This window comes from Trichomycterus rosablanca, chromosome 17, assembly GCF_030014385.1.
Source record: "Trichomycterus rosablanca isolate fTriRos1 chromosome 17, fTriRos1.hap1, whole genome shotgun sequence".
Taxonomy (NCBI): Eukaryota; Metazoa; Chordata; class Actinopteri; order Siluriformes; family Trichomycteridae; genus Trichomycterus; species Trichomycterus rosablanca.
In genome coordinates, this window is record NC_086004.1 from 7,641,945 (window position 1) to 7,665,295 (window position 23,351).

At 38.2% G+C, this 23,351-nt stretch overlaps 1 protein-coding gene across 1 annotated transcript in view; it reads left to right on the forward strand.

The window, feature by feature from the left end:
* The first annotated feature begins 3,749 nt into the window (after positions 1 to 3,749).
* The window catches only part of LOC134331612 (heterogeneous nuclear ribonucleoprotein L-like), a 76,546-nt gene continuing 56,944 nt past the window's right edge, over positions 3,750 to 23,351 (forward strand). Inside the window, exon 1 of the mRNA XM_063013092.1 lies at positions 3,750 to 4,260. Within this exon, the coding sequence (XP_062869162.1) occupies positions 4,042 to 4,260 (219 nt within the window). The 5' untranslated portion in view covers positions 3,750 to 4,041. The remainder of the gene's footprint in view (positions 4,261 to 23,351) is intronic.

A 23,351-nucleotide genomic window follows, 5' to 3' on the forward strand; every position in this document is an offset into this window, starting at 1 on the left:
ATATTTGAGTAGAGTAATTCAATCACTTCATTACATGTTCAAAACATGATCGTCAGTATTAAACTATGTGTATGAGTCTAACCCAATACATCAAAAAAGTGCTGGCTGATCATGTTTAATAGGGCTGAGGTGAGGGAATTGTGTGGGCCACTGGTGTTACTCAACAACAAATGAATCAATCCCTGTCAGTGTGTGCATGGAAACAGAGTCACGCAGAAAAGGAAAGGTCCTTCCCAATTCTGTTGCCACAATTATATATACAATTGATTAAACACATCTTTTTGCAAAAGGGGGCGCTCGGGTGGTGCAATGAATTGTGGTAGCATCCAGCGTTCAAGTCCTACAGACATAAGTGACCATTTGGGGGGGGGGCAGTTGGGGGTGTCATGGCTTGAGGCCCCACAATTGACTGACATTCCTTCTAGGGTGTGTTATTACACCACGACCTGTCTGTTCTGGCACTGTCTGCACCTGCGGAAATAGCTTGGGTTTTACAGGTACCTGCCATTTTGAGCATCAGCCAAGACCTCAGCATTCCTGATGTGCACAGATGGAAACTGAGCAAGGGCCTTTTCATTAATCTGTAGTAAAGAGAGATCTCAGCAGCTGTAGCACACATGCAGTTGCAGCACAAACAAAAGCTGTGCTGTCGACTGGATGGTTGAGGGTTTGAAACCTAGTTCTGCCAAGCAGCCACTGTTAAGCCTGTGAGCAAGCAAAATACGTTTTTATTCTTTGTTCCTGTATTTTTAATGGTCTGGTCCCATACCTTGTCACAACCCTGGATGACATGTTTTCCTCCTAGATGTTTACAATTAATATTTTCACTAATCCATCCATCCATCCATCCATCCAATAGTTAACAGAGATGCTAAATACAATGTTTCTATTCAGTGCTAAAGCGCCAGAAAAAAAGTCCATGCTGGCTGAACACAAAGCACACACACAGAAATATGGACTATGTTGCTCACAATCCAGCTACAAGTTCCACAATAAACACACAGATTGACAGGAAATCACAGCCCAACACTTATACACTTAATGCTAACTCATCTGAATACCTTTTGCATTTAATTGCACCATGATTTCATTTTTATTACATCCCATAGACTAATTGGTAGGCTATGAGATAGGCCTGAAGGTAAAATAAAACACACCATTTGCATCTTAATATAGTCTATAATATAGTCTGTTCTCAAACCTTATTGCTTAGACAGACAGACAGACAGACAGACAGACAGACAGATAGATAGATAGATGGGTGAATGGACGGACAGACAGATCACACCTCTTATTAAACCCCCCTTTCCCCGGGTCGGGTATGTCATGAATGAAAAGTTGCTGGAACATGGGCATCTCTGTCCACAGTTAAGCAAGGATTGCCATGGGTTTAGAGGCTGTCATTCAATAAAGAAACCCCTGTGTCTGCTTCTTCTTAGTCCATCTAGTCAGCAACAAACTTTAACATGCAGATTTTAGGTTTATATATTACATAGTAATAAATTAAAGACACTGATAGTTAAATGAGCTATGATAAGTGCTTCAGCTATGGTGATTAGAGATGGTTAGTAGCATGCTACATTTTTCTCCTACAGGTACTGCATTACTAACTTACTTGAGCATATTCTTAGAAACTAAAAGGTACTTTCATTTTAATGCACATTTTGTGCGTGACAGACAAAAGGTAGAAAAGAGAACAAGTTACAAAACCACTGACCGGTTGTTAATGTGGTGAGCTAAAGAGGTACAATGATGCAAAACAGTTGTCTTGTTGTTGCAACAACAAAATCCTTTTGACTTCCTGTGACCGTTATTTATGTGAAAAAATTGTTTGGGGATGAAGATATTGAAGGCACTATTTCTTCATTTTACCCACCCAATACTTATGCATTCTGTTGATTAATCGTTTAGTAGTTTAATGTTAATACACTATATGTCTAAACGTTTGTGGACACCTGACCATGAGCTTGTTGGATATTTCGTTACAAAACCATGGGCATTAATATGGAGCTGCCCCACCACTGCAGCTGTATTTCTCTAGGAAGGATTTACACAGGATTTTGAAGTTTGTCTGAGGAAATTTATTCAGGAAAGGGCACATTTTATAAACTCAGGGTCAAATTCTGCCCAAGGGTGCTTACATCAGACTTATCAAACAGAATAGAATGCCTCTGTTTGTCATATTTAAGCAATAGAACGCGAGAGGGAGTGTGTACTCGCCTTTGGCTCGTGCCTGCGACCGAATCACAGCCATGATGTTATTCGCAATAACACATGACCTCAAGTGTTCTATTGCTTTTATACAACAGTTTTGACAAAATAAAGAAAGAAAATAAATCAAAGAAGCCCTGAATTTCATAATAAATATGCTTTAATATTGACAATACCTTCCGCCAAAAAGTAGTTCCACAACGAATATAAAGTTTAACACTACAAAGCAGACATCCCAAGTTGCAAAAACTCATTTTAGGGAGGTAAGAACAACAAGAAGAAAAAGTCAAGAACCTCCGAAGAGAAAAAAAAAGAAACAAAAAACATCTTGCACACACCAAAGGATATAGGTGAGAACAGAACTCTTAGGAGCTGCTAACTGGGCTATTAAGCTAACTGTTCGCGTTACAAACACATTAATGTTCCCTACATAGTGCACTAGATTGTGTATCGGATAACGCATTCATGTTCACTACATAGTGCACTAGACAATATATTAGACAATTGATTTATGTTCACTACACAGTGCGCTAGATTGTATATCAGATAACGCATTCATGTTCACTACATAGTGCACTAGACAATATATTAGACAATTGGTTATGTTCCCTACACAGTGCGCTAGATTGTGTATCAGATCGCGGATTTATGTTCCCTACACAGTGCGCTAGATTGTTTATCAGATAACGGATTTAAAACGTGATCGGGAATAAGGTCTGTGTCGCCTGCGTGCGCGTTTGTGTGCATGAAGCTTGTCGTTACTGGCAACGCGTCAGCGGAGTAATACCATTGTGGTGTGAAAAGACCGTGCTGTTATCACGAATATCAGCACAGTTAGAACGCTTCTCAACCAATCAGATTGTAAGGTCGGAACTACTTGTTGTATAAATACATAAACAGATGTACAGTACAACAAAATTCTTAATTCACATATCCCAGCTTGTTTGGAAGCTGGGGTCTGACCGCAGTGTCAGCCATTGCAAGGCGCTCCTGGAGCAGCCTTGCTCAAGGGCCCAACAGTGGCTGCATGGCAGAGCTGGTATTCAAACTCTCAACCTTTCAGTTGACAGCCCAAACCTTTACCCACTAGGCTACCACTGTACCAAATCATGTCTGTATAGAGCTCACTTTGCACAAAGGGGTGATGCTGTCCTGAAACAGGGAAAAGCCTTCCCTACACAGTAGCCACAAAGTATAGTGTTAGAAATAGTTGTTTTTTTAGATAAAACTTCTGGAAAGAATACTTGATAGGGGCATATATTGTTCCCATTTACTGTAATGCCTCAATCCTTCTGTCCACATTACTGGTTTTGTTTACGTAGTCCGTTCACTTTACTGTTAGTTCTCCTCGTTTTGTTTATGAAGGGCTTTCTTAACCAATCAGCTTCCTCATTTGGAAGCGCAGCAGGTGTCTCACCCAATCAGAATTCAGCTCGGTGTAAGGACGCGCTGTCAGAACTGTTCCGCTAACAAAGAATGAGGGCGCTCCGAGTACAGGAGGGCGTGTGTTCTCTCCGTCTGTGTTGCCAGATTGTGTTGATTTAAGAGCGATTGTAATTCATATTCGATTGGCAGAATCAGTTTGGTTGTTTGCATATGGCTTGAAAATTTGATTTCTAATTTATCGTTCCTCTGAATCGCACAGAAGTGGACAGGTCCGACTGGGATTAGACCGCAAGATAAGGAAACAACCTGGCAACACCGCGCTTTCCGAGCTCTCTGCAGACGGGTTACTGGAGATACACGCTGCTGCACGCGTTAAGCTCTGTGGGTTAAACTGAACGAGACGTTCATTCCCCGCAGTCTTGTTTACAGAGCAGGGAGTGAAACATGTCGCGGATGGAGGAGTACACAGATGAGGAGTATGAACGTGCACCGAAGCGGCTGAAAACTGACGAGGTGGAGGAGGGAGAGGAGCTGGAGGAAGGCGAGGACTCGGACTCAGCATCCGCCGGGCTGCTAGGAGACGATGAGGAGGACACACGGCGCTCCGGGGGGCAGGACCGGGCCTGCTGGACCCCTTCATACACCTCCAAACCGGCCAAGAAGGTAAGAGCGAGTGTGGCTTTAAATAGATGAATGAACCTTTAACTACTTACAACATTCACATATTTCTGATAATTAAAAATTAATGAGTGATAATAATAATCTGGCTGATAACGACACAACACGATGTTATAATACAGTACATAAGTAATAGCCATATTATATCTCAATATAATATTATACACACAATTCCACAATACGTAGCATTCCTAAAGTTTTAAAGAATATCCACTTTTAGATTTCTCTTTTTGTCACCTGTCCACTTTCTTATGCAACATTTTGCTAATACACATGGCATTTAGAATTGTACTTGAATATATAAGAGTTGAAGGGCTCTGCTCAAGGGTCGGGCGGCATGGTGGCTCGGTGGGTAGCACTGTCAACTCACAGCAAGAAGGTCCTGGGTTCGATCCCCAGGCGGGGCGGTCCAGGTCCTTTCTGTGTGGAGTTTGCATGTTCTCCCCGTGTCTGTGTGGGTTTCCTCCGGGAGCTCTGGTTTCCTCCCACAGTCCAAAAACATGCAGTCAGGTTAATTGGAGACAATTGCAATTTACAATTGCGCCCATTGAAAAGCTGGGATAGGCTCCAGCACCCACCTGTGACCCTAATTGAATAAGCTAGTGAGTGAGTGAGTGCTCAAGGGCCCAACAATAGCAACCTGGCAGACCTTCTGATTACTAGGCCAGTACCTTTACCGCTGAGCTACCACTCAATACTTTGATCAAATATAGTCAAACTTCATCTTTAGGGAAAAAACATCTGCATTTTAATGCACAATTACTGGTTCTGTACAACAAATCCACCTCCAGTTGTTGGGACTGTAGGTAAAATGCCAAAAACAATTGAAAGCAATGGTTTGTAAGCAGTCTTCACAGGTATTTAACTAAAACAGCAATTACTTTAATAGATTTATGTAAATATGTGGGAATTTCTAATTTTATGCTAGCAAAACATTCCAAAAAATGCAAATTATGATCAGGAATGTTAAAATTTTTTTTACATCACTGAAGGCGATGTACTACAGCAGTTTAAGAATGTTTCTCAATGCACGATTGCGAGGAATTTAAGGATATCATCATCATCAAGGTCATCTAACCTCCATAACATTGATAAAAGATTCAAAGAATTTGTAAAAATCTTAGTGCTGTGATCTCTGAGTGTCTGTGATTCTCCGTATCTCACTAGAAATGGCTGTTTTCCTGATTTGTAATGAATCTAACCACATGGTCCTGATAATATATAATTTACCATTGCTACTAACACAAAGATCAGATGTCAGCAGTGGCATGGTATGAGGAATAGTCCTGATAGCATGGGTAACTTGGACTGTAAAGGCACCGTTAATGCGGTGGGGTACATACGTACACGTTTTAAAGGAGCGTATTCTTCAGTTTAGACAATGTATTTTTTAAAGAAGTACAAGCTTGTTTCGGCAAAACAATGCCAAACCACATTCTACAGGTGTTACATCAGAGTGGCAAGAGAAGGCAAGTGCTAGGCCGGCCTTCATTAAAAATGTAATATATAATATTTAATTTGAATTTAAAGCATTTTAATCTTGTGCTGTGTGACCCTTGAATATAAGTTTTGCAAAACTATGTTATATAATAATAATGATAATGATAATAATAACTGTACATTAAAGTTTACAGAATTCCTCTTCTGTAAAGAACGCACATAAATAAACGAAAGAAAAAGTTAAATAAAGAGAAATATCTTATTGTACACGATATTTGAATTAGTGAATAATTATTATTATTTTTTTCAGAATTTAATTTAATTTTAAAGACAAATATAGGATATATTTTGTACCTATCTATTCTATCTACTTGTGCACGGATTAATTTCAAGAGTCAAGTCAAGAGTCAAGAGAGGCTTTATTGTCATTTCAGCTATATACAAGTACATATTGAAACGAAACAACATTCCTCCAGAACCAGGGTGCAACATAGAACAAAGAGTGCAAGACAATACAGTACACAGTGCAGATAGTATAGCATTATTCAAACCAAATTTTTACTAGAACTGTCCCTTTTAACTTTTTAAATCAGCAAGCATCTTTATCTATATGTTAAACATATTTCCCAGTGATTATTTGTTAAACATAAAACGATTATGGGTTGGGAAGTCAGTTTATGCAGAAGAGTCTGCTATTGAATTAGGGCCCTAATTTACATTAAGGGATTGTGCATGATTTTATGGGCAAATAAGAAGGTTTGTGTACTTTAGGGACCTTGTGTTTCATAGCAGATATAACTAAACTTTTTTTGCTATACAGTTTATCTACTATGTACAATGCTTTTGCTGAAGCTATGCAGAAATCCTTTTTACTGCATGGCACACAAGTCAAGTTTCTGAATTATGTGATGGTATTTATGTAGATGGCACCTACCCAGCATGCAGAAATCTAAAGAGAAACTGGTAGAAAAGAAGTAAAAAATAGATGCATGTACAAACTGAAGACCAATAAAGGAAAAACCAACATAGTATCTAATTAAAGTGTTGTGCTGCTACACGCTGTCAGAACAACCAACTATGGGACTGTAGAACATTCTTCCAGAACATATTCCCTCAGTTAATGCTGAAAAGCCCTGTCCAACAAGATCTAGAATCTTCCATATAGGTGTTCAGTTGAGTTACCACAAAAGCTATAGCATGTTTTTTACATGATTTTTATACTCAAATTATTTAGTGAACCCTTATGATGTTGCTCTTCTGAACCAACATGGATCATTTGCCAATACCTTTGACAGGGTGACATTCTCAGTCACCTGAAGGACAGTTGCCCATATTTTTTTTACAGTCATTAAATGTGCAATTTTTTCTGTTGTTTTTGGTGTAGGTGCAGATGTGACCTACGTTACTGTTCATTTTAAGCCGTCTGTTTAACTGAAGCTCTTACCATTTGTGTTCTAATAGTATACCCTCTTTCAAAGTCACGTGGAGGTCAAGTTTGTAAATGTAGCATGTTTTCCATGTTACACAGCATGGCAGGATGTTGATTGAATCATGCAGTACATTGTCTGAAAGCATCTGATCTCACTATGTTTCATATGTGTTCAGTCCGTATATGACTCATTTATGTGAGGCTGATGATCTGCAGAGGTGCTGCAAAAACTGTGCAAATAAAACGTGGACGAACTTAAAGAGACACTTTTGTCTCATTACATACCACCCAGCACCGGTAAATCAGCAGTGGACACAGCCATTTTCTAATTCCATTTTTATTATTTAAGGAAAATGTCATTACATTTCATCATATACCTTCTGGCCACTTTGATAGGAACAGCATACTAATACAAGAAAAAACATCTATTGCTCAGTTATATGAGAACAGACTCAGTTCTTTGTGACATGTATTCCACAAGGTTGTAAAAAACATTCCTTTGAGATTTTGGTACATCTTCATTATGCACGGTGCAGAACTGTCAGTGGTACGTTAGTGCTGCAGGTCTTTCATTCTACCGCATCCCAAATGTGCTCTATTAAACTGGTTCTGGTTACTGGGGCAGCTATTGAAATTCACTGAACCTATTGCCATGTACATGGAAACAGATTAGGATGATTTGTGCTTTGTGACGTAGACATTATAATTAGTAAACTGCATGTGGCCAGGAGAAGCACTCACATAATACTCCAGTTGTGGAATTTAAACATTGCTCATTTGATAATGTGGAACCAAGTGTGTACCAAGAAAACATTTCTCATATTGTTACACCACCAGCTGCTGAAACAGTTGACACAACACAAGTTGGGTCCTGAATTCATTCTGTTTATTGCAAATTCTGACCTGATTGTTTGTGTGTTGCCACAGAAATCAAGATTCTTGATTTGACCAGGCGTTGTTTTTCCAACTCTAAATAGTTTCGTTTTGGTGAGCCTGTGCCCACTGTATTCTTAGATTTGTCTTAATGGCCGACAAGAGTGGAACCAAATGTGTTGTTCTGCTGTTGTAGCTAAGGTTTGACAAGTTGTGTATTTTTAATTGCTTTTTAAAATTTACCATGGTGGAAATTTTTCATCAGTAAGGTGTTTTGGCCCACAGAACTGCAGCTTGATAGATGACACCCAGCCCCCCACCACACACACACACACACACACACCACTATTTGTAAACTGGGAGATCAGCAGTTTGTAAAATAATCAGATTAGCCCGTCTGACACCAACAACTATGGCATAACCAAAGTCAATTAAATTATGTATTCTTATTATGTTTCTATCACATTATCAATAGCATAGTCATATCGCCCAGTGATTGTTTTGGGAGCGTAGTTATTATAGAGGTATTACAAAGCATAAAGGTTTGCATTTAAGATAATCATCCACATCCTCATTTACTCTCAGCCGTAACCAAACAGAGAAGAAATAAAACATAGGTCATTTTACTCCTTATAAAGAACTGAGAAACAAGACAAGCTGATTTATGATTAGTGACACTGTAGGTCATGAGTTCCACGAATAGGACGCAACTAGATTACTGCCTAATCAAATCGTCCATTGTCTGCCCCTGCCGACCCAGGACGTTTATGCTTCTCTTGGCAGCTAAAAAAGAAAGTACAGCAGATAAAGGATCAGGACGTGTGGTTTAAATTTTACATTAGACTTTGCATAGATTGTGGTCCTTGACATAAAGTTCAATAGATGTCATGTGATGTCTGTTCAAGGGCTCTATAGACAAAATGTGAGGGACACAAGGTGGGATGAGGCTGCTAGGCCTTGTTTCGGGTGAAGGCACTGACATGATCCATTGCTTATCAGTGAAAAGAAGCAACTGGTGAATTTACATGTGTTGAAGGAGGCGCGTGCTGCCCCTGCTTCACCAGCGTGGGTGTTGTGCATGCTGCAGAGGACGTGAGTGCAATGGGAAATTGGAAATGGCTACATGAAAAAATATATTTGTGATTTAAAAGGGCAAGCCCTGTTTTAATCATGTATTTCAATGAAATGAAACCAAATGTATTTATTCTGAAGCAAAAACGGACAAAAAAAATTAGAGGCACAGAAATTATTTTTTTGGATGACGTAAAGAAATTTAGGTACAGAGTTATATTTGGACTACATGTATTTCTATGTGTGTCTTCCAACAGAGACTGAGAGTCCAATTTTAATTAAGAGATGTATGTATTATTATGTGTCGACCACAATGGACAGTATGATAAACAGCATAGGGAAATGTGTGTGTGTGTTTTCATCTGTTTGTTAATTCCTACATGGCCCACAAATATAAAACTTGTCTTTTATAACAAACGTAATACACTTTTCCCTGTTTCCCTGTTCAGGACTCAAATCATGTTCGAACCCCTCCTGTTTTATCCTTGGTGGGAGCTTTCACCTTAACACTCGTCATTTCCTCTCCACCAACCTTGACATCTGCCAAAGTTACATTCCCGAAACTCAAGATAGGTAGTGGTCCTCACATCACTCCCGCCCATGCTTGGCATTGTGTGTGATCTTAGGTTTTAATGCACTGCTTAACCATGGGAACCCAATTCATCCTGAGGACCAATAATTGTGCTAATGTTGCTTTCAGAGGCAGTTTGGGATTCAGTAGTGAGTGTTGCAGAGTTGACCTAGTTTATGCACCTGCGATTGATGGTGCTGAATACACCAAAACACTAGTTAGAAAGAAGGTTTATATTGTGGCGAGCGGCCGGCAGACGTTCCTCCTGTTTACGTCATCGGCTGTGGGAGCGCGGTATCCCATGATGCAGTGCACCTGCGGCCGAAACATTGATAAGGGTTAAACGGGATTAATGGTCAAGTTGTGTTAGAAGTATTTGTGTTTATAGTTGTGTTCAAAATGAGGTACCGCATAGCGCATTTTCCTCCCAATCTAGTCATATCCAGTTACCCGATTGCATTATGCACCCTCTCTACTGATGCTGATCTTCACCCTCCGACGTGTGCATTAGCCGACTGCATCTTTTCACCTGCACTATGCGAGTTCATACGTGGATCAGCTTTGTGTACGGAGAGTCACACCCTGTCCACATTATCCCTTGTCTCTGTGCAGGCTTCATCAATCAGCCAGCAGAGGTCGTAATTGCATCAGTTAAGAGGAATCCCCTCTGGCGAACGAGCCAATCATTGTTCGTGTAGGCAAAGCTGAGATTCAACTCGACGAGTGCGAGATGTCAGCTGTGGTGTGCTAGCATGTTTTACAGCTGCGCCACCTAAGTGCCCCGTGTTCATGTTTATGTTGAATTTATAAAGTTACTGTTTTCATTAATTGTGTTGTTTTTGTTGATTGCATGTTAATTTTGCACTTTTCTGTTTAGTGGGAGGGATCTGCCGTATATCAGATCTGGTAAATCACACAAGAGTAATTCCAAATAAAAGAGATGCCTCTTACAGTAAAAGAGCAGAAATATTTCCTTACATCTCACTGACACCACAATATATTTAATCCATGTCACATGTTATCCATGTTAGACTTTAGATTGACAGTTCGAATGATAAATGGAGTCATTCACACATATTTTCTTTCACTCGTCTACAAGCACAGCAGAATGAAATCCATGCATACTGGAGAGCCAGTGATGGAACATGGCTTTGCTTAGGATTTACATCCTTTGTCTCCTTTCTTGCTTTAACTTTTTGAGACCCTGCTGTCACATATGAGGACATTACATTTTGGCTTTGTTATGCCTTATATCTCATTCTGCTTAACTTAGACCTGTTGTCCCCATAAGTAGACACTTTTGTCTGCCATCTAATGGTAGTAAATGTACTAGACAATAAATAAAGTAAAAACGAGAAGAAAAATGCATTTAAAAATCAAAGCTTGGGTCTCAAGAGGTTAACTCGATTTGTATTGTGCCCAGAGCATGGTACTTTAGCCTTTTTTAATGTCGTATTTATTGTCACTGAGGAAGAAAGCAAGAAGTTCAGGAGCAGAAATGCACATTTGTAAATCTATGTCAGACTGTATTCAAACAGACAACATTTTAAATGTATAATAAACTATTTAATTTTAATATAACTTGGTATAAATTAAAAAAAGTAGTTGATTTTAGATCTGATGCCTGCAACGTGTTCCAAACAGTTGGTGGTGGTGTAGTATGTCCTTCTATTTAAGATAAGGCAGACTTAAGGAAGGCGTAAGGAAGACTTCTGTTCATGCTGATAAAGTAGTACAGATGTCTGTCTATTCTAGTAACATTTTACACATATATGTTTAACTCCTCAGCAGAATTAAGTGGCTGATGTAGCCTATTGGTTAAGGTACTAGACTAGTAATCAGAATGTTGCTGGTTCAAGCCCCACCACTGCCAGATTGCTGCTGTTGGGCTCTTGAGCAAGGCCCTTAACCCTCAATTGCTCAGACTGTTTACTGTCACTGTACTGTAAGTTGCTTTGAATAAAGGCGTCTGCATAGTGGTTGTTGAAGATGACTCAGTAAAGTGTGTAAACAGGGAAATTTCTTTCTTAGTGGGTCAGTGAGTGCAGAAAGCACTAGGCTCAAGGACTGGACTGGACACAGTGGAAATGTAAAAATACACTACATCACTAACATACTCAAGGAAGAAAGGAAGCTCAAGGGAACTGGAAGTGTCAAAGCCATAATGTTGAACTACATTGTATTCATGTGCCAAAAGTACATTGTGAGACCATGAGAATTATGAGAATTATGACCATTAATATAGAGCCAGCCCCAAACAATGCATGAGAAGGCCTGGCTCACAATGGACATTCCAATTCATCCCATAGGCATTCCATGGAGTCAAGGTCAAAGCTTTCTGCTACACCAATTAAGTGTCTTTATGAACCGTCCACAGGGGCGCAGTCATGCTGGAACAAAACAGGCCTTTTCCAAAATGTTGCTACAAACTTAGAAGCATATTATTTATTTTATAGAATTGATTTCATGCACCTGTTGTCAATTGGTGTGGCTAAAACACCTAAACTGAATAATTAGGATGGGTGTCAAAATTAACCCACGACCGTATGTGATGTCATGTTCAATCTGCCTCAAAATAGCAGTAAAACAAATAAAACAGACAGCACGACCGTCTGCTTTAAGCTACATGAACTGGAATCTGCAAAACCAGAATGAATGAGATGTGGTTTAATGTACCAACACTATAAAGCACAGGAACCTGTAATAAGTCTGCACATACGCTGAAAGAAACAGGGCTGGACGGCCTAAGAAATTACCTATTGATTTTAATCCAGCGGCGTGTTTACATCAGATCCACGGATATGAGAAGCTGCGATGGGCTTTGACAGCTTTGCGACCTCGCTTTTCTGAGCAGCTTGTTATTGATTTTATGGTAAAAAATGAAATAATTTTAGTTTAGCTTGCAGTAGCAACTGGACTGAAATCAAATCCTGGGTAATATAGTTTTGCTTTGTACAAACACGATATTTTGGTCGTACTGTCTGATTAGGGGAGTGCACCAACATCAATAATACAAAACTATTATTTTTGACACACCATCCCTACACACACACACACACACACACACACTCAATATCAGGAAAAATAGTATTATAATATGATTATTTTTCATCTATGTTTGGCCTGCACCTTAACATTGCTTCAGGTTGTTTAAAATAAGACTGAAGATATGTGAGTGCACACTTCCACACATCCTGTTTAAGATATGTTATGTCAAGGGAACTGCTCTCGTGGTTTGCACGTGTGTGTTTTGCAAAAGCCATACACTTGCTACTGTACTGCTCATCTTCATGCACTTGCTTTGAGTTTTGAGTTTTGCTCATGTTTGGAAGCGTGTGTTTTATGTCGTGTACATGTGCTTTCATTTACATTCATTTTCATCACAGGAAGTCCTTTCAAATGATAAGCTTGAAGCACTGTGAGGCAGCAACATTTTAATATGTAAACATAACACTGTTATCACTGCTGATCTTAACATTCGTACTATCAGTGATTACTGACCTAACACCATCACACATGGTGGTGTTAAGTAATTCCTCAGTCATTTTTAACACTTATTATGATTACTGTCATAACACCATTGCTAGTTATAGTTATGTCATCAAGAGTGATGATTATGATCATTTTTATAACGAGAATGTCCTCAGTAGCAACAATTATGATCATGTTGCTAATATTTATTTAACTGAGCGCTCACACACAATGGCAGCTACTTTAAACTGAACCATTCTCTCTTTAATGTTATTACTAATAAATAATCTGTTTATCTACATGTGCTGCACTAGAATGTCAGTAAACAGTAAAATAGATTTGAAAAACATGAAAAATTTGAATCTTTAAATGAGAAAATTACATAGCTGATAATCTTGTGGATTATGTAATTCTGGTTTTAGATTTTTTGGATGGTCCGGGCAGGATAAAAGGGGGTGGTCTTGGCAGGAGTAGAGAGAAAGAGAGAGAGAGAGAGATGTGCTTTAGTGTTTTTTTTTCTGCAGGGCTGAAGCGGGACTGTAGCTTTACTATAGCTTTACTGTAGCTTTACTGTAGCTTTACTATAGCTTTACTGTAGCTGTAGTTGTTCACCCTCGGCTTGCTCAACAGGGGTTTTTGTGTCTGTTGGTCCTGGATTTTGTAAAGTTGCTTTGAGACAATGTCTATTGTAAAAAGCGCTATATAAATAAAGTTGACTTGACTTGACTTCTCCTTTAAGTGCAGTTTGCCAAAAGCCCAACTTTTACTCATGTTATCACACCTTGCATATTGGTATTACTTCCAGACATTTCTCCATTCATGCAATTATGGCTATGTTTTAACTGGATTATTAATTGCACTTATGTTGTCTTTAAAAGCTAAGTGATATTCAATAAGTAGACTACATAGTATACACAGAGAATAACACTATCATTAATTACTATCATGGTAAAAACCTTTGATAATTACAACAATATTGTGATTATTATTAGTAGTATGGTCATATAATTACACTGCTACTAATTATAGTAATGTTATCCCACTGTTACTCATTCATGGTAACATAGTCATGTTGTATTGCTGTTATTCATTATGGTGGTGTAACACTACTTTTATTAAGAACAGTGCAACATTACCATAGTTCTTACTAATGTTGTAATATATTCTTAGTAATCAATAGCACAAATTACACTGTTAATAATTATGGTAATGTAACACTGTTACTACTTATAGCAATGTCGTAACACTGTTACTACTTATAGCAATGTTATAACACTGTTACTACTTATAGCAATGTTATCACACTGTTACTACTTATAGCAATGTTATAACACTGTTACTGCTTATAGCAATGTCATAACACTGTTACTACTTATAGCAATTTCAAAACACTGTTACTACTTATAGCAATGTTATAACACTGTTACTGCTTATAGCAATGTCGAAACACTGTTACTACTTGTAGCAATTTCAAAACACTGTTACTATGTATAGCAATGTTTTAACACTGTTACTACTTATAGCAATGTTATAACACTGTTACTACTTATAGCAATGTTATAACACTGTTACTACTTATAGCAATGTTATAACACTGTTACTAATTATTGCAATGTTATAACATATAACTGCTACCAATTATTATCCCATTAGTATTATGGTCATATTGTAACACTATCACTTGTTATGGTCATGTTCTAACAGTATCAGTATGATCAAGCAGAACACAACTCAATTTCAGGAATCAAAACTAGTTGCGTGCAGTAACATATTTCTGGTAAACAGTTCGCTAAATGTTCTGTTGTCAAAATCCCACTCTCTCAGTAATAATGTAAAATAAATTAAATTGAAAGTAAATATGTGACTAGATATCCATGTGTAATGCCTTTTTGGCTGAAGTAACTTTCCTGCTGGATGTTTTTATATCACTCTTATCTCAATTATTTTTATTTGCCCTTCAAACACCATGTTACTAAAATGCACCATCAGCTGCCTCCAGCCAACGTTGAGTATCTCAACAGATTAGACTACAGATAAATGCTCTGCTTTTAGGGACACATACAAACCCCAAGTGGGCAGCACCTAAACAGTCCAAAACAGGCTTCATTAACTTATTTTGCCCTTAAACAATGTCAATATCAGGTTCTAATAAATCTGAGGGAAAAATAAATGGAGTGATTGCAAAAATCCAGTGGTTTTAAACAGCAACCACAGATTATAACACTTTAAAACCACAAACAGGGATTTCTGTAGCAGAAATGTGTGTGAAGCAGCAAAGGAAGGGTGGTGTATAGTCTAGCGTTGGCTTGGTGGTCTCCTAGTGTGCAGTGACATGGTTCAGATGCTATATACTAAAAATAACATTTATTTTTAAATGCTTTTTAAAAATAGCATAGTATAACTCAATAACTCAACGTCCCTCTGAACTCAAAATCTTTGAAACTCAACGCCCTTCATCGAAAAACTTGTACCCTTAAACTCGACATACCTTAAACTTGATGTGTGTGCGACCGCTGCTTTGCCCAGCGCTCGGCTTGAGCGGTGCGGTAAAACGTCAAGTGAACATAAGACAAATCAGCATTTGTGTAGAATAACCATCAAATCCAATCTGAAAGCTCCACATGTATCTGTGTTTATCTGGATTTTTCTCCTATTTCACTTTTAAACTTGTGTTATACCTCGAGGTGCTGAGAAATTGTGAGAATCAGCTCTTCCGAGAGAGTCTAAGATGCTTATCGTTAAAAAAATAATGTAATTTAATGTGTTAAAAGAACAACATAGAAACATTAAACCTCTCTTTTTAATTATTACTGCTCCTAAGTTATCTCCACTAATTAAGAAGCATAAGAAAACAATAAAGAAGTTAAAGGTAAATTGCAGGTTTTATTGTATTTTCGATTGATTTGAACTGTTTTTAATTGTATTTCAGTGTGTTTTATATTATACTTGTGTTATTTTTAGTGTATAAGTGTCAAAAACAACCCCATTTTTTACATTAGCCTAAAATATATGCTGTTCCACAGGACCATGGAACGCATTAACAGGTTTTTCACACATCCTTATGGGAAAAAATACCTTAAAACTCAACGCCTTTGAAACTCAGCGCCACTGCCAGAACCAATTGTCGTTGAGAACTGCTTTGTTTGTTACTTTTAAAACCACTTTTCTCTTGAAATTCTTCACTTCAACAAAAGGTACTCTGTTGTGTAGTTCAACTGAAAAAAGTATGTATGTCATGGTATGGTATTAAATTTATCCTTGTTCCTCATATGACTGGAAATGTATTACGAACAGACCCTACATAGTATATAAAACCATTCCAGACAGCTGCGTAATTGTCTGGAAACATTTTTAGAATTTATTGACTAGCGTGTGGCTGTGTAGTTCACATCACAACGTCTGGATTATTTAATGAATGCGCTGTACTGTCTGCAGTCATGACAGAGCCGTAAAAATACTACATACGAATGTAATTGAGTTTCGAGTGTCTGTATATAGTGCTGCGTTCGGACTAAAAAGAGCTATCGTGCATTCTAAAGTACTGATCTGCAGGAAATGTGCAGTGCGTCTGCAAACTGTGCTGTTATACAGAGTACAAGAATGCTTTTGAGTCATATATATAATATAAATATATATTTCTGCTTACTAGTTCAGTACCTTAACCTCTAGGCTACAACTGCTCTTATGAAGTCATACAGTTCAGGTATCGGCAATACCTGATAATCTACCTGTATTTTACCTCTACTGCTACAAATCCTCATTCCTGACCAGAGGAGGGTCGTAACTAACACACATTTCTCCGGCACGTGTAGCCGACCGCTTCTTTTCACTGTTACTAGGCGGGTTCACATAGAGATCCGTATCGCACACTGAGAGTCATGGTGGTGTATTGAAAAAAATTGATTGTTGCTTTTTAACTTTACATTCATTAATAGACTTGAAATGTAAAGCATTGTATTTGTAGCCCAACACCTGAACAAATAACATTATGTTCAGGTATAATGTTAGTATAATGTTTAATATTTAAAGCTTGGGTAGGGATTAAATGAAGTATATGGATGTTTTTCCTTTGATTTGATTTATCACCATAAATTTGTGAATATTTAGGTCTATGTAGCACATATAGGGTTCATTACCTATTATTACCTATTAAAACACATTTACTGTATGTGACTTGACACTCTGTATATAACAGTAACAACTCCTGACTGTATATTTTTGGTGTTAGGTACTTGTGTCTCTTGTCTCTCATACACTGGGTGGCATGGTGGCTAAGTGGGTAGCACTGTTGCCTCACAGCAAGAAGGTCCTGGGTTTGATCCCCAGGTGGGGCGGTCCGGGTCCTTTTTGTGTGAAGTTTGCATGTTCTCCCCGTGTCCCCGTAGGTTTCCTCCAGGTGCTCCGGTTTCCTCCCACAGTGAGGTGAATTGGAGACACAGAATTGTCCATGACTATGTTTGATATAACCTTGTGAACTGATAAACCGAGTAAGTACATGTCCTGGCATGAATGTAACCAAAAGTGTAAAACATGACGTTAAAATCCTAATAAACAAACTGTCATACACCTGTACACCAGGGCTTTAGCCTATCCAGACATGTTGGTATTAACCACCAGTGTCAGCGTAACTTCAATGTTTAATGATCCTGCTGCACTGACTCACAGCACAGGGACACACCGCATCAAATATTAGCTCTGATCTTAATAACTTTCTTCATGCAAGAATCTTGAAATCACAAAAGTCTGTTTGAAGATCTGAAGGCTCGGTGCCTACAGACTGCCCCACTTAGCTGCGATTTCTCAGACGGCTGCTATCGCTCAAACGGAATACGACATCAGAAGAATGACAGAGGCGTCGCGAAGTATTCTTCAGCTTTCATGAAGCGTCTGAGGAATTAAGGCAAACGGGCAAATATTTATACTTCTGTTGATTACATGAACTGAGTTGCTTGTTAGCCACACTGAAAACACAAACTATTTATTGGATTTATTTTTTAGGATTATTAAACTTTATTGGATTGTGGATTTGATTTTGAGTACATTTCAATGTTTATCCATTAATCCACAGTTAATCCCATAATGATGAGTTGTTTTTTAAATAATCGCTTATTCACAAAAATATTTAGACCCTTTATTCAGTACTTTTATTCAGCTCATTTGGCTGCAAGTCTTCATAGATCAGCTCCACAAACTTCACACACCTGAATTTCGGCAGTTTATTTCATTCTTAATGGCAGATTAGATTGGATGGTGAACATCTGTAAATGGCTATCTTGAGGTCTCTCAAGGCTTGTTTAGCCCAGTTTCTGCCAGCATGTCCACTTTGGCCAGACTGTCACTTTTATGAAGGCTCATAATTTTTTAGATCACTGTAGTTCTGGAAATACCTCAAAACCTTAGATCAGTGGTCCCCAACCACCAGGATGTGGACCGGTACCAGGTACTATTTATTACCAGGCTGCACAGAAAGAATAAATAATTTAAGTTTGCTACATCAGCAATGAAAACACTTCTTTTTTACGGGTGTTATTGTCTCTAAATCCCCCCACCCCTGCCGGTCTATAAAATTATATCTTATATGAAACCGGTCCGTGGTGCAAAAAAGGTTGGGGACCGCTACCTTAGATAATATTTTATATCTAAGTCCTGATCTATGCTTTGCCATTATTTAAATACACAGGTATATACATAAGTGTATTGGACTTCCTGGCTTGTTTTTTGTCCTTACAATGCGGTGTAAATTTTGGGTTCTTATAGGCTCTTTTGGGTTTCCTAACTATCCCATCCATCTCAGGATTCAATGTGTTGTGAGTTCTGAGATGCTTTTTGATTATAACACTTGTTAAAATTGTTTTGTAAAGAGTTATCTTAGCCTTACTGACTGGCCATTCACCTTAGGATTGTTCATCACCAGTGTATTTCTACCTGCAGAACTGCTGCTCACTGGATGCTTTTTACACTTAATCTAGGGCAGGGGTGTCAAACTGATTTTCACAGAGGGCCACATCTGCATTATGGTGGCCCTCAAAGGACTGATTGTAACGTGTCCTGCTGTGATTGCAGTCTGCCTTTTAAGTGTTGGACAATTTGTGGTTTTTCTTGGAGGCTAAATTCTGTGTTTGGTTTCAAAATGCATTTATAATGTATCTACATTTATATTGTACTCCTTTACTACAGACACGGCCTCATAACACAAGAGACGTACCGGTTTTTCTTCATGAAGCATAAACTTACATTTTGGGATTTTGTACATTTTGGGATTATTTGTAAATATTTCTCAATATCACTTGTTGGAAAACCCTCTCAGTTAAACGCTGATGTAGAAACACCACCATCTAGTGGCGGGATGCGATCATTTTGCGGGTCACAAAATCGGCATGCATTGTGGGAGATGCAGTTTACGTATGATTTTACAATGTATTTTAAGACAATTATATGTCTTTAAGCTCTCACCTGCGGGATTTGAGTTTGACACAGTTTTTAAATAATTGGTCTTGTCAATACAAATTCATTCTCCTTGACCTTTTGAAAACTGTTTATTTAATGATGTGGACAGTCCAACAGCAAAAGCAGCTAAATCAGCATTCCAAAGAGCAAAGATGTAAACTTCTAGCCTAGCCGACAAATGCAGCATCCCAAATTAACAAAACTCTAAAAAAGACATCTGTTAGGCAGAAGGAAATGAGGATGATTTGCGGCTTATGTTATGGCTCTGCAGTCATGAAATTAAAAATGTAATCTGTTGATTTGCTGCTTAGGTGAATCCCAGCCAGAAATCAAATATTCGGTCCTCCAGGTATGGATGATCATTTGCTTAATGCGCAAAAGAATAAAAATGTCGACATGTGGTCACAACACATTAAAAACTTGAGCATGCTCAAATGAAAAAAGAAACATCACTTAAATGAGTCTATTTGTAAATGTATGATTAGCTACAGAAACAAAATGATATTTAAGAGAGAAAACAGCTCACCAGATGGTCGTGCGATGGAACACTCCTTCACAAATAATTATGTATTATGAATATTTATAATCACATGAACGTAGAACAGCCAAATCAAGCTTATAGCAGTGGACCAAGTGCCGTCATTCTTATGACACTAAACACATTATGATTAATCAGAAATAAATCTTGAACACAAAGAAACACACAACTTAGCAATGAGACCAGAATGAACTCCAGCTTAGATTGATGTTTTTTTTTTTTTGCAGGACAAAAACATTAGCTGTGCTCAGATTGTAATTCAATCAGCCTCCACCAGACATCAATTAGATTAGTAAAATTACTGAAATTAATTATGGAGATTGGCACATTTCAAGCAGCGCTGTGCCGGCTTTGCCAGAGGGTTTTCATCTGCCCGGCCCTATGGAGTGCATCAGGATTGAAGGTGCACCCCAAAAGGCCAGTCGCCAAACTATGGGCAACTGACCATGAGCTTGTCAAACCTGTGTGCATTAATTTGGAGTTGCATCCCCTCACCTTCTTACAGCTCTGTTAAAGCTTTCTACAGAATGTTATAGTGTGATATCAAGTGTTGATGCTTTGATGAGAAGGCTTGGCTTGCAATCAAAGTTCCAGTTCATCCTAAAGTTGCTCAGTGTGGTTAAGTTTAGTGGTCAGGGTTCTGTGCAGGCCACTGGAGTTTCCTCACTCCAAACTTATACTGCACAGTCATGTTCAAACAGGAAATGGCCCAATACCCAAACTGTTGCCACATGGTTGATAGGAAGTGCTTCAAAAATCATTTGTTTTTGATGTTTTTTTTTGTTCGCTTTTCTTTTCTCTTAATTGCCCCTGTTGTTATTTAACATTATTCAACACTATTGTCAACCTTTTGAAAAAGTAATAATTGGTAAAAAAATTGACAAGTTAACAAACAATCAGGCTTGATTCCAGTGTGTTTCCATCAACTGTACTATCAAGCAGTCTCCTTAAAGTTTACACAGGAACACTATGCATTAATCTCAGGATAAAGAGAAGTTAAGGAGTTAAGGGACAAGTCACAAAAGATCAGAGGAAAACATCTAAAGAACTGCAGACGTCACTGTCTTCTGCTAATGTCAGTGTTCATGAATTCACAAAATTAAAAAAATGGCATAGACAAAAATGAATGGGAGAGTAACAAGAAGACAACTAATGTTAACCAAGAAAGAAACATCACTGACTATGTGACATTTGTAAAAAGCAGTGAGATAAACTCACAACCTTTTATCTAACATTCTATAAACAAAACAATCCAAGTTTTGTCTCACATGTCTAGTGAACAGTTTGATAAATTGTAAAATAATGGAATTCATATGCTGTGGCTTTTGCAGCCACCAGATTTAAACCTGGTTAATCACCTGTGGGAGATTTTGAACTGGAGTGTTAGACAACTCTCACATGACCTCAACATCAATTTCTGAAACTAAAGGGATGGAGTACAAGTCCTTTGAAAGATTTTTTCTTAATTGGTCTCGTCTTATAACAGAGCCACTGGGACCCTCACTCACTTATTCAGCTGTACCTGTTTTGTATTTCATAAATGCCCACATGACCACTTCTTGAAAATATGGTAAATGAGGACTCATTTGATCATATTACTTACTCTATGAACTAAAGTATTGATCACACCTCTTGAATAAAATTAAGCACATAGCCAAGGAGGCTTCCTTTACAATATTTGTGAAAGGATGGGTCATTCTGAAGACTTTTTTTCCCTTCTAGATGTTCCACAATCAACCGTGAGTGGTTTCATTGAAAACTGGAAGCGTTTAGGAACCACAGCAACTCAGCCATGAAGTGTCAGAGCATGTAAAGTCACAGACCGGGGTCGCATAGTGCTGACTCAATACCTGCAGAGTTCCAAACCTCCTCTGGCATTAACAGGAGCTTCATGGCATGGGTTTCCATGGCCAAGCAGCTGCATGTAAACTTTACATGACCAAGCATGATGCCAAGTGTAAAGTGCACTGCCAGTGGACTCTGGAGCAATCTAAATATGTTCTGTAGAGTGAGGAATTACTTTTCTCTGTCTGGTAGTCTAATGGACAAGTCTGGCTTTATGTTCTGTAGAGTGAGGAAGGACTTTTCTCTGTCTGGTAGTCTAATGGACGAGTCTGGCTTTGTGTGGGCCTAGAACTAGAGATTGCAAGCAAGTCGTTTTTTGTCCACCATCAGCATCTGACCTCAGAAATGCTCTTCTGAATGAATGGGCAAACATTCTAACAGAAACAAGCCAAACTCTTGTAGAAAGACTTCGCTGAAGAGTGAAAACTGTTTTAGCTGCAAACGGGGGACCAAACCCATATTAATGCCTATGGATTTAAAATATGACATCATTAAAGCTCAGGTTTCATGGTGGCTCTGTGGGTCTCCTTACAGCAAGAAGGTCCTAGATAGATAAAATCCTAATAAATAGATCAATAAATCATAAAAAAGCTCCTGTATGTCTAATGTGTAGGTGCCCCAATACTTTTGTTAATATCAAGTACTTATATTATTTAAACCTTTGTGGACCCGTTGGTGTGGTTTTCTAAGCTCTCTGGCTATCTTGATTTGAAAGCAGGGTCAAAAAGTCAGCGTTGTTGTCCATGTCTCAGGGCATAGTGGCACAGTAGAAGGTCAGCTCTTAATCATATCATACAAAACATCTGACTGAAACCATCTGTACATTTCTTTACTCCTTTATTTAGAGTTTTTTTTTGGTTTACCCTAAAATCTTTGTCTTAGATAACAAGCCGTCTGAAATTATCTTGACAGCATAAACTATATGGTCTAAACCGTAATATCCTTTTTTTAATATTTACACTGACAAGAGAGGATATTACAGTCTCTTCAGCAAGTATTACACAGTAGCATGAATAGAAAATCACTTATTAATATTTGATTTGAATAGTCTGTAAGATTTATGAAGCATTTCCTGTTTCAGAAATTTTTAACATGCTGTCTAAATTCTTTCGAAAGGTATTTCGAAATGATTCTTTCACTTACATTCATACGGCTTAATAGTGTCTGAATGTTAATAAGTGATGAACAGCAGAAAAGAACCGTTATTTCTTAATGCATGTGCAGTCACAGATACCTATTGTGGTTGTACTGTAAGCCGGTAAAGCAGTTTCATTCAACACGCCATCATCATCTCGGTTCAAAGTGTGGTTGAGCGCTGCTAAAATGAAGCTCGTCTTTAAAAAGCCAGTGAGCTTTGGGTGTACATTATGGCTTCAGTTGAAAGAGTGAAT